Consider the following 13,189-nt stretch of genomic DNA (forward strand, 5'->3'; position numbering starts at 1 on the left):
GAAAGTCTTTTTTTTTTTCAATTACTAAAAGTCTGAAAAGTGTTTTTGTTTTCAACCCATATGCAGTCGTTCATATGGGAGTTTTCAAATTCTCCAATCAATACGGTCCACTCAGGCTAAAAATAAACCAGCAGTTTTGGGCCAATGCTGAGTCAGCAGTCGTATGCACATTTCAGGCATAATTAACCCACTTTGGTCTAACCTGTCTGCTGTGTTCCTTTGTCTTCATGATGCTATTTGTTCACTAACAACCTCTGACGGGCCGCTGAGGTGTTGCTTACTGACTATGGGTTACTAATGGATTCAGTCAGTTGAGCTGGATTTCATGTAGGAGAATCAAAAGGAAGGTGTTTGGATACAAATTAGCTGAAGATTTTTATATTTTCATTCCTAAAAATACATGATAGTTTTTGCTCAATTTCATACTCCCAACCCTACTTTGTGTTAGTATAGTTGTGTGGTACTTTATACTTTATCGATTCAATACCACATAAACACAGGGCCTGAATTGCCAATACCGATACCGATACTTTTATTTAAGTTTGATATATCATAAAACTTCTGACCTTTAGGTGTTTTGTCTTTGAATTTGTTTGTTCAAACCAATGTCAGAATCTGAACAAAGTTTATAGGTACTTTAATAACATGTTAACATGATTTGTGTGTATTTTTCTTAAGGAAACTGCAAAGGAATTCTCATTTGAGAGCAAAACGAGACAAAATCTTTTTGGAGGTACAATTGATGAGCTATAATACAAAAAATAAAACAAAATTTCAAGAGGGAATCTAAAACTAAAGTAATGTGTAAGATCAATACTTATATCGATCTGACCCTAGATAGATAGATCTGTCAATCTAGGATAAGATTGATACCTATACTATTGGTACTTCCACTAGAACAGTGGTTCTTAACCTTTTTTGAGGTACCGAACCTCCCAGTTGCATATGCGCATTTACCGAACCCTTCTTATTCCACATCTCTCTCCCCCCCCCCCCGCCACACACACACACACACACAAAATACTTTGCGGTATTCAGATTTAGTAATGTAATTATATTAGCTGTGTAACCACCCCCACACCACTAGAGGCAGTACCAACCCTGAAAAGATGCGACTAAGGAGCAGATTTAGACTATAGAATTTGGTAAAAACTGTGAGCTTTGCTGAAGTAATTAAAGACAAAAGTTCAAATCCATGCTGAGAGTGGAACTCCTTCAATCAGGGCTCCTCCGCAGCACTGATTGGCTAAGCTATGTAACGTGATCCTCTGCAGCAAGTGATGGCAAAGCGGGGCGTCATCACGACTTTACACAAGTGTGTCTTTACCTCCGCGGCAGAGGCTCCGCCGAACCCCTGAGACCGACTCACCGAACCCCTGGGGTTCGATCGAACCCAGGTTAAGAACCACTGCTCTAGAAGATGGAATCTAGTATTTATATTTCTAGTCGAAGATTGAGTCTATCAACTCTGTAATATCACTTCAGAGTTGATACCAATTATTGATATTTTTGGAGCGATCTGCCCACTTCTATTGGTCACATAAATTCACACTAAAACATCTTGGACTATGTGGTAGTTTTAACAGAAAAAACAGACAGTTCAAGTTCAGGACGATAAATTCTGTTTGTAAGGCAACATTGACACTTGTCTTTTCTTCCCAGATGTCCTGTGTCCAAAGATGAAGGTTCAACCTGATCGCTTCAAGCCCAACAGCACCAGTTATGGTCTTGAAGAGGTTCCAGGTATGTGCAAACTGCTGCTTTCCCAGCGGCAACACGGACAGCTGGCAGCATAAGTCAACCTCAGAGTCAACTCTTCATTTTTCAAAACATTTCCTGCACTCCCACTTTGGGCTTTTTTTATACTTTGAGAGAAAAAAAAAGCATTTCTTTTATGCATAGATGCAGTCAGCTCTTGCAATTTTTGCCCTTTTGCTATCTGATTGGAGAGTAAATTGCTTTTATTCATGACTTGGAAGGTGTTACCTCTCTGGCACATTCATTTTCTGTCCCGTTTAATACTACCATCCTAAAAAAAAGGGGGGAGAAAGAAAACTCGACACATTTGCAAAACAAAGTGATGTGGATTTGTGTCAGCCCACCTTTGCAGATCATATTTGTATTTTTTTGTTTAATGCGTGTGTTTCGACCGATGTTCTGTGCAGAGCTTGGTTTTCATCTATTTGCTCTTCATGAATATTTATCAAAAGGATTTTCAAAACTGCTTCAGCATCAAAATGGTAAATTTATGGTGACAGGAAATGTATAGATTTTTTTTTTCTATGTAGAGATATACGTCTGGCAATATGAAGCCATTGGCAGCACCTGACTGCTTTTCAAAAATAGCAAGCTGGGAGAATAGTCTGGCTGCCAACCTAACAGCACAGTGTTATTTGCAAATGAAATGTAATTTTATATATATATAACTAGAAATTAATTGTGTGTGTGGGTGGGGGGTGCACTGCAAAAACAACAAATCGGACAAAGAATTTTTTGTGTGTTTCTTGTGCAAATATCTAACTGCATCTTAGTTGCATCATCATTTATTGTTCAGTTTTTATTGAACAAACAACGGCAACAGCTGTTCATTTACCAGCAAATCAATCCATCCATCCATCCATCCATCCATCCATCCATCCATCCATCCATCCATCCATCCATCCATCCATCCATCCATCCATCCATCCATCCATTTGTTAAGCATTGCAGTCAGAGAGTCGCTATAGTTTAGTACAACTTTTTCTGAGCTTATAACCATATAATGGTTCACCACTTGATGAGAAGATTTCTGATTGAAAGAAATAGTGCAAGCACCCAGAAGACCAGAAAAATCTTTGGTATAGAAGACATTGGCATGTCTAGACTGAGCAGCAGAAGGCTTACATGGTGCCATGATATAACAATATAACAATCTATTATCAGGGGCTGATTGGAGCGTCTGAAAATTTGAGGTCTCTGGCCGTAGCATTAGCCAGGATTACCTGCATGTTTGCCATGTTTGATATGGATCACATGAGGCTGTGATCGACACTTGAGGCATACAGATAATACTTAAGTCAATCTATCATCCCAGTCCAACTACCAGTTCACCTAAAATAACAACCTCTATCACATGTATTCAAGCTCCAGTAATGCTGACCAAGACATTTGGTGACTTGGATGTTTTGACTCACTGACAACACTATTACTGTTCATTCCACCAATTGTGACATCTGGTTCTAAAAATATTAGGTGTCTTCAAATTGAGTCAACATACAATGTTCCTGACTGGTCTACCATTCCTTCTGCGTGCTTACTTACTTTTATAAGTAGGTGTGATATTTTCCTAACAAACCAGATGACTTTAAATGCCTAAATCTCAACGAATAGAGTCTTAAGTAAAAGTGAATATTGACTGTGAGGTATGTTGAGTAGTACTTGCTGTAACAGTCATAGGACATCTTATTTTTGTCAATCCACTCCAGGCTTTAGTGCGCGCTTTTCACCAGGCATAGCTAGCAGTCAGTCCTTTTTATGACTGTTTCACAGATTTCTGTGAGATAATGTTCTTTTTTGTTACTATATTCATACCTGTGTGCTCAAGAAACCTGTACCCACATCAACACCAAAGTAATCACCACAAATCCCATTGATCTGTCTTTCCAAACAGCTTCTTTCCTAAAAAGTCACCTGGCTGTTCTGAGTACTTCTAAAGAAGGCAGGAAATACTGGTTATTGGCAAGATATTATTGTGTTTATGAGACCAGATTATCATTTCATTCTACTGCATTAGATATTACTTGTACTTATTTTCTTCCTAAGCTTCGCTTCGTCCAGAGGGTCTGGGTTCTCGGCTATTGAGAAACGATTGCTTCCTGGAAGCGTGACCATTGTTGAAGTTTTAAACTTGACCCAGTTGCTAAGGTTTTCCCATGACGTATGTAATGCTCCAGTTTGACGCTGCGAATTTTACCGGAAACTGTAGACAACCATTCTCCACTGCAAAGAGAGAAGTGCTTAGCTGAACCAGTTAATGCTAATTAACATTAGCATTTAATGCTAATTTAACATTTGGAAGCATGGCCAACATGGACTGAACAGCTTCATTCACTTCCTCTGCTGCCATTGCTAAAACTACAGGCACACTACAATTCTAAAACAGTGCATAAGTCATCATTCACAACTCCTCCCTCTGTTTACTGACTGGCTCAGTTGAAATTTTGCCAAAGAAATCAAAGTCAATGCGCGAAAGCCTAGATGGAGGACTAAAGGGAGATGAGAATAAAGTGGTTTAGAAAGGCAGTGACTTAGGAATCCTGTATGGTGGTATGTAGCTCCTTGGGGTGTGCTGGACCGGCTGTGGACTGCAGGGGTCTGGGGTCTGATGGCTTCCCTCTTGACCTCTCGGGTCTGATTTCACCAGGTGGGATGGTAGTGAGCCCTCCCTACCTTGACCCTTCAGAGTTCTGGCTGTAGTGCCCAGTTGCCCACCAAGTGCTTTGGAGGTTCTGTGTTCTGTTACATCTGCTAACAATGGTGATGTTGACATCTGCTTTAGCCCTTTATATCTATGCTCAACCAATTGACTGTTTTCCAGTTTTCATCAGCTGAACAGAGAGAAGGAAATGATTCAAGCAGGTCTCTGCAGTACAAGCATCTGTCAGTCAATCAGGAATAGCAGCTGCAGTTGCTTTAGCCACTCTATTTCCATCTAAAGCACGTCAGACAAAAGGCAGTTGATATTTTGATTTCATTCAGCCAGAGACTCGAGTGTTTCAGGTTGTTCTCAGAGGTCTTGAATTGTGCTTATCCTGAAATGTCGGATGTTTTCACAAGAGGGCCTTCTGGGGGATTGGAGTTCCTGTCAGTCTCCCACCCACATTCATCATTGTAAGAGAAAAAACAGATGCACAGACATGACTGGTTTGGACGCATGCTACATCCAAGAACAAGGATTAAGACGTCAGAGACCTGGAAGCAGCGCTCCTCAGATGTTGATGCATTCGATTGACTCGTCTATCCTCAATATCGGCTACCAGACATTTTGCTCATTTTCTAAATGTAGATCAGTGTGGGCTTGCCAAAGACTGGATTGTGTTGTCCTGGTCGAGAGGTGCAGAGAGCGTGCACCTTGAACAAGTTGCCAAGCAAACACAATCCTGTCTCCCATGGGCAATTTAAAGGTCTCCAGTTAAACTGACCTGCCTGTGTTGGGGTGGTGGGTAGAAACAGGAACAGTCATAGAAACAACATGAATGAGCATCAAAAGTACACAGAAACACCCTGTGTGACAAGGCAGCCATGTTACCCATTTAAGAAAATAGGTAGCTTTTTTTGCTGTAAGTAGCTAATTCTACCCAAAATCCCCCAAATTAGTTCCACAACTCATAATTATCCGCATAGAGACACATTTGAAGCTAATATTTTAGAAACAAATAGTTTTTTCACGTTTATAAAAGAAAGTTTGAGTTTCCCCTGAAGTTTCTTGAGAAGTTTTAGCGACGTTTCAGTCCACTGATGATTTGGATTCATGATCAGAAAGGACAGAATCACTTTGCACTCTCAGTCACATTCTTACATTCTTGCCACTGGGTGAGTGCTAATTATGTGGTTTTGCTTTTCCGCTTGGCTGCAAAAAGAATCACAGCAAACTTTTTTTGATAAATCGCTGTTTTGACGAGTATGGGAGATGTGGCGCTTGGTACGATGTTCTGGAAGCACCCCCTCTTTCATCCATTTACCAACTCCTCTGAGATATTTAATTTCAGCTTTGCTCCTGTGAAGATATTGGACGAGAAAATTTTTTGTTCCTGAAGTTGAAGCAGACACGTTTTTCAATATACACAGCAGACATTTGTAATTATTCTGCCTTTAGCTTCCAGCAGCACAAACCAAATGGCTCATTATGTACAGTTTGATTAATTAATGGCATTCATTTTCAGTAACAATGAATGCCATTTTTACTGAAAATGACATTCCGACTGGAATCACAGTCAGAATGAGAAAGAAACCTGGATTTTCTCACAGCAAGAAGGTACTGAGTTTAAATCCCTGCTTGGATCTCGTTTACATGTTCTACCAGCTAAAGTCTGTTTTCACCTGCTACTCCAATTTCCTGAATGATGTCCAAATCCTGTATTGTCAGTTAATTTCCCTCTCTGATTTACTTTTATATGTATCTCACCTTTTGCACTTTGACTGCTAGAGCCAGCTCTCTGTCCCTGATCAGGACCCAGCAGGAATAGAACATGGACTAAATGGGAAAGCAGCAAGAGGCTGGACATGTCTGTGGAATTTAGTCAAAAAACTGATATATATTTTGATATTTTATGCAGTAGACCAAGTTTACTTTAAGTAAATATTTAGTTCCAAAGCAAATACTTATTTTCCAGCCTAAACTAACTTGTTAGTTAACAAACTAAACAAGTTAGTTTACAAAGTAAATATTTAATTAAAATTTAGTTGGAAACTACACATTTAGTTTCCAGACTAAATATTTGGTTGGTGAACTAGATATTTAGTTCCTAATTAAGTACCTTAGGTTGTTAGCTAAATATCTTCCTCAGATTTAAAATGAGTGGGAAACAAAATGTTTCTTTTACAAACGAAACATTTAGTTACTAAGTAAATACTTATTTCCATGAAGTAAATTACAAATTAAATATTTACATCAGAGCTAAATATTTGGTTTATAGATTAAATATTTGCTTCAAACTTAATATTTAGTTTGTAAAAAACTATAAATGTATTAGAACATGGTGAAAAATATTATTTTTTTATTTCAGGCTAAAAAAAACCAAATGTTAATTTTGTCTGTATAGCTTTGCAAACGGCACCCCATTCATTTCAGCATCTATGTTTGTAAACGCATTTTAACAAAGCATTAACTCGGTGGAACACAAACGCACGCCGCTGGTTTTTATTTGTGAAAACCTGTCACGATTAGTCTTGATTTATTTCATAAAAAGCCTCGTAAACATAAAGCTGTAGTTGTGACCTGACAAAATAGATAAATGGAAGCTGCTTCATTCTTCACCGCTTTTCTCATCTTTTCCAAGGCCATTTCGATACTCGTAGCTAAGAAAAGCAGAGAGAAGAATTGATTTCTCGTACCCACAGTGCAGTGCAGACAGCTGCGTCACACTGGGAGCCGAAGCCTTCATGTGGCTCCCTCTGGGGTCAGCAGGGTATCAAACTCAGCCTGAGGTTTGAAGCCATCCGAGAGGACAAAGACGTCCGGGGTTTTCCCATCCATCTTTTTTTGCCGCGACTCCTTGACAAAACTACAAAGTTAGAACTATGTGAGCAAATCGTTTCTTTTCGGGGTTGTGGCTATGCAGACACATATCGTCCTACATGCAGAGTCGTACCAGACAAACAGTGTTTTGGCAGATCTTCCCCCTTCCAACTACACAGACGGTGCTCCTTCCAATGTGCCATACATGTGAAGACATTTCCCTCTGATTAGGACTTGACAGCTAGCAGACCTGTGGTTTCAGTCAGACAGGCCAGTCTGACCCCTCAGGATACTGAGCCGGAGCGCTAGTCTCTGTGAACTCCCCGTCTCCTGCACAAGTGCTGCCATCTGCTCCGATCAAAGGAGTGTGTGTGTGTGTGTTTTTGCCTTTTCCCAGTCCGTGAACTCATCTGGCTCCCACCGCAGATCGCCCCATTGGTCGTTCTTGGCGGTCCAAAATATCTTTTTTTTGGGGGGGGGCTGATTATATACTCTGTCAGCTGCCAGTCCAAATTACAGCTGTGAGCTTCAGAGCCCCGCGAGCAGCCACCAAAACGCTACGCTGAGCAAATGTGCGCCGCACCGGTGAGGTGACAGAATAATTTTTTTTTTAAAAAAGCAGGAAGAATTCTCAGCTGCATGTTAACATTGTTTGTTTCGCAGCTGACAACCTGCAAAAATGTGACTGCAAGAAAACAGTTACCTGGAAACTAGAGGTGTGAAGTTCTGCATATTTTAGTATTGATCCGATACGTGTAAATACATTGCTCATATCGCCAGTACTGATATTGAGTATATAAGTCATTTAGCCAGTAGGAATAACAAATATGTATTACATTAAGGTACAAAAGCATTAGTTTTATTCATTAAAAGTTCGTCCTGGTCAGTCACATACACATCTCATCCCCAATCACACACACTAACTCCAACCCTAACATGGAAAATTAAACTGTTTGAATACCTTTGCAAAGTATAATAGCAAAATCTCCTTGAGAATTTAACTGTTCAGGTTCAACAGCCTGCTTAATATTGGCCATCTCTATTTTGTCTTCAAAGGTTGAGATCAGTTTAAAGTAGTGAACTCTAACCCCTCACCTTTGACCTTGTAAAAATGAGCTGCACATAGCAAGATTAACCGTGCAACTTTGAAAACTAGAAAGATTTTATGGCGGCCATGGCAAAACAAAGCCAGTAATAATGTTTTAGCAGGTTTCACTTCGTATTCCAGCATGCTTGGTAATAACAACGAAAAGTTAATTAGTTTTACAATGTTCACCACTGCAACGTTAAGGAACAGCATAAAATGGAGACCTTGAGTCAGTTTAATAGTTCCTATTTTCTTGTCACACTTATGTGTCTGATTTTCAAATTAAGATAATCTGAGTAGGACTTTTTTTTACACCAAAAACATAGACTGCTGATAAACACTGGTAGATTTACATATACAGTAACTTATATATGTTTTAATTTATATATTTTTACTTATTTTTTTAAATAAGTAAAAAAAAAAAAACATCTCAGGCATTGGCGGAACAAGCCCCGCCTACTTGGGAGTGGGTATGTATGCAGCGTTTTGGGAAACAGTGGTCGGCGATTTTGCAGAAGAGCTTTGGACTCAACACGTTGGAATGACACACAACTTTTTATGAATGAATGAAGGTCATACTGTGAGAGCTCTGGTGGAGCCAGATGCACATTGTCTGAAAAAAAGAAAAAACAAACACAAACCATCATCAATTACTACTTTCTGCTGTCTTCTTTGTTGTTATTGCCAGTAGTAACATCCGGCTGTTGATCACGACTTGCGTAATGTGAAAAAATCACACAAGCGATTTTTTTATCGCACAGTGAAAAATCACACAAATCACTTGTGTGATTTTTCATTTCAAAACTGAAATTTTGAAATGAATGGCAGTTTTGAAAAATATATCTATTTAAATATGGCTGAAAAACCACCTCATCCTAGTGCAAAAACCTTTTCTCAAAAAAGGGGCTTTTTTTTATCTTTTAAATTGCCATGTTTCCATTAAGCAATTTATTGTCACACAATTCTGTGGTTAATGGAAACACGGCTACTGTGGCTCTCTGGAGTTCTAAAGTTTTAAAAATGCCTTTGTAACTCTGTCTGTTTCTCATATGTTGGATATCTGTGAATTAAGGGAAGACTTGTTGCTCTTTGGGACCACTGAGCCTATTTTTGTCAGTCACGGTCGCTTTAGATGATTAAATCTTCAGGTCCAGTAATTATCCTTGGATGTGGCTTGTGGAATTGAACTTAGTTATTAAGTTATTTAACAAGCTTTGCAATCATATTTTCTCAGGGCCAGCTTGATCTAGGCAAAATCATATGCTTAAAAAAAACTGCCTTTTGTATTTACTCAGGTTCTCTTGTCAATTTTTGGTTTGATTGTTTGAAACATCTAAGTGTGATCAAAGAGCAAAAACAGACGGAATCTCTAAGGGTTCCACCCATTTGTCACAACACTGAACATCTCGGATCAAAGTAAAGGGATATTTCCCACAAATAGATGTGAGAAATGTTCCCATTAAATATTCTAACATGGTAATCAGCATAGATCTAGAAGAGTGTATGAATCTGGCAGAATCTGATCTGGTTGATTCCTTCAGGTCTTCGTTTTTAACATGCTTCACTGTTGCTAGCCCCACCAGGACACCTCCTGTTTCCCACCACCAGTTTCTTAGTTTCTAAGTTAATTTTTTTCTTATGATACTCACTGACCCTACACCAGACGCTCACATTACTACCTTAATTCTCAACTTCCTCCTTTAAAAGATTACCGTGCCGGTGTAAATAATCCCGCTGGAAGCCTTGTGTCCCATCACCAGAGCTCTGGAGGAAATACGTCCAACCTACCCCCTCCCTTCATCCATAGCAACTAATGTCACGCTGTTCTCACTCGCTTTACACTACATGGCCACCTGCTATGAGCACGCACTGCGCTGCAAAACCTGGCAGTCAAGCGCAAGTGAAACCCCTCCGAACGTTGGCATCTCCATGGCTACGGCATTTGTTTGCTGTCCAAGTCCAAGGGAGTGGCCTTTTCCAAACTGCCTAAATGTGGGCTGCGGTTGCTCCACTCTAAATCACACGCCGAAGAGTAACGCAGACGCGCAGAGGGCCTCGCCAGCAGCGGGTATTAGTTATTTTTCTTTCTGGCAGCAAACCCAACAAACATCACAGCTCCACAACAAACGGCTCGATTTTCCAGCTGTTCAGCTGCTGAAGCGGTGATTTCAGCTCCCTCACTCCCCCGCCCCGAAAAAAGGCCACAAACACAGTAGCTGCAGGGTGTGGTGGTTCTGACCCAATTCAAACACTAAACACTGAGAAATTCAAAATCGTAACTCGGCCTCAATACTCAGGAGATGCTTGTGTTCATTGGAGTGTGTGTGTGTGTGCGTGTGTGTGTGTGTGCGTGCGTGCGTGCGTGTGTGTGTGTGTGTGTGTGTGTGTGTGTGCACGTGTGCGTGCGTGCGTGCGTGTGTGTTTCTGGGTTTTCCTATCTCTTTAGGACTTCCCTTGTCTAGACTGTAAGGGGAGCAAAGCATTTTCCTAATGTACTGGAACAATGTTTTTGAATAATAAAGCCTTATATTGCATATATTAGATATAAAATTGCTAAAACTATTGAAATATTATTGAAAATAAAAACTTTAATAAATGTAAAAGTCGTTCATGTTACACAGTCCTCCTTGATTATGCTCTATTAGTCATATTTCTCAGAAATATGGGGAAATTTTTCTTCTGCAATTCAGAAATGATTTAAGTTAAGAATCACAGATTCAAAATGTAGATACTTAAGAAACTAAATCACGGTTTGCTACGCAGCAAGTCAAATTTGTGCTGTTAGAACCCGATTACAGTTTACTTTTCGAATGATCTCTCTCAAAAATGACCTTCACACATCCAGAGTCACAGTTAAAGCCAAGTTATATATGTGAGTGAACATTGCAAAAATAATACATTAAATAAAATTTTCATTACATTTACAAATTAATTTTCACTTATAAATCAAAATATATTTCCAATGCCTGATCTTGACAACAATTCACATCTTTAAGCATCCATGCGTAATTTACAAGGTTTGTTAATATTTGAACATTCTGTAGAGTTATCGCAATTAAACTGTGGATTGAACTGAATGATGATATCAAATTATGTGCTTTTTTTTGGTTAGCCTTAAAATGCAAGTAAGTGTCATCAATCTGAATCTGGATGATTGAGGAAGGAAGTCAGTGCAGCTTTTTTCCTAAAGATACAAATGACACAAACTTGTGGATGTATGTGTGAGATTTTTTAAAAGAATGCCTCGAGTTCAACTGGATGATCTGATTGTGATGCTGCAGGGTTTGACCTGATGGAGTACTTCAACGTAAAAGACATCCTGGGGACCAGAGTCGATGAAGGCCAGAGTTCATATGTTCGCCTCGGGACGATGCCAATAGTCCAGCAAACGGAGTGAGTGAGCTCCGCCTGAACTTCAGATTTCTGTCAAAGCTAGAGAAAGCATCAGACTGGAAGACTAGCTCATGAAGGACAGGCATATTGATTTTATGTCTCACAGCTTCAGATGTTTTTATTAAGAAATATTCAGCATACTGGCTTTTTGCACTAATTGTACTAATTTTGTTACGTCCAAATAACCACCTCATTCTAGCACTAAAACTTATTCTAAAATGAGAGTTCTTTTGAAATGAGCACATTTACGTTAATCAAATTTATTTTCGAAATGTCAAATTGCACGATTAGATGGCCAGTGGAGACGTAACCACAGATAACAGTAGGCAACAAGATAGTGTCTCAAGAATGGCTTAGCACAAAGACTGTTTCCAATAATGATTCTGATATTTTCCTCAAATTAAGTTTCACTAGATATAAAATGCTAAATTGTAGTAAAGCTAATCTGTATGCAAAATATGACTTACTATTTTGTTTTTCCTGGCAATTCAAACTAAGGTTCTAACTGTAGTCAGTGAGAACTTGAAGCAGAGGGAATGTTCTACTTTTTTACTGTGAACAGAGTGTCCACTGTGGGTTTTTACACATAGAAATCTAGTAGGCAGTATACACAGGCCTAAAGGAAAGTATTAACCATATTACTTTATTTTTCAGGGATGTGTTTGCTCAAGGATTGCCAGATGAATACGCCTTTGTGACAACATTCAAATTCAGGAAAACCTCAAGACGGGAAGACTGGTACCTCTGGCAGATTTTTGACAAATATGGAATCCCACAGGTTGGTTCACCAAGTTTAAAAAATATAACATTTTTTAAACTTGAGTCATACAATGACTTTACCCAATTTAGAGGGGTAGAAATTGTGCCTTGAGAAACCTGTTGCTGATTCTTTTTGAACTTTCCTGTGTCTTCCAGGTGTCCATCCGTCTGGACGGGGAGAACAAAGCCGTGGAGTACAATGCAGTTGGGTTGACGAAAGACGCTGTCAGAGCTGTGTTCAAGAACCCCGAAGTCGACAACCTCTTCGACCGCAACTGGCACAAGATCGGCCTCAGTGTGGAGGCGAAGTCTGTCGCCCTGTACCTGGACTGCAAACACATCCAGACTCTGCCAATCGAAGACCGGGAAGACATAGACATTCAGGGGAAGACGGTGATTGGCAAGAGACTGTATGACAGCGTTCCCATAGACGTGCGTTCCCACCTCTATTTTTAAAGGCTTAGTTCTCTGCAGGCATTCTCTTTCCTAAAGGTTGATCTGTTTAACGGCCTGTGTGTGTTTGAGCAGTTTGACCTCCAAAGGATGATGATTTACTGTGATTCCAAACAAGCAGAACTGGAAACCTGCTGTGATCTCCCCACCGGGCCGGTGAGTAGAACTCCCTGTAGACACACACTGGGTCACTATTTTAGGGATTCTGTTTTAAAGGGGCAGTATTATGTAAAATAAACTTTTTGGAGCTTCACATCATGGTATAATGGCCATCCATCATG

General features: G+C 39.7%; 1 protein-coding gene across 1 annotated transcript in view; it reads left to right on the top strand.

Moving 5' to 3' along the window:
* col22a1 (collagen, type XXII, alpha 1) overlaps window positions 1–13,189 on the top strand; it is a 73,188-nt gene that overhangs the window by 12,750 nt on the left and 47,249 nt on the right. The window contains exons 4-8 of the mRNA XM_008421352.3: window positions 1,663–1,743; window positions 11,585–11,696; window positions 12,351–12,474; window positions 12,612–12,887; window positions 12,984–13,064. Coding sequence (XP_008419574.2) covers window positions 1,663–1,743; window positions 11,585–11,696; window positions 12,351–12,474; window positions 12,612–12,887; window positions 12,984–13,064 — 674 coding nt within the window. The remainder of the gene's footprint in view (window positions 1–1,662; window positions 1,744–11,584; window positions 11,697–12,350; window positions 12,475–12,611; window positions 12,888–12,983; window positions 13,065–13,189) is intronic.

Source organism: Poecilia reticulata, chromosome 11 (genome assembly GCF_904066995.2).
Source record: "Poecilia reticulata chromosome 11, P_reticulata-male-v2, whole genome shotgun sequence".
In the NCBI taxonomy this organism is placed as follows: domain Eukaryota; kingdom Metazoa; phylum Chordata; class Actinopteri; order Cyprinodontiformes; family Poeciliidae; genus Poecilia; species Poecilia reticulata.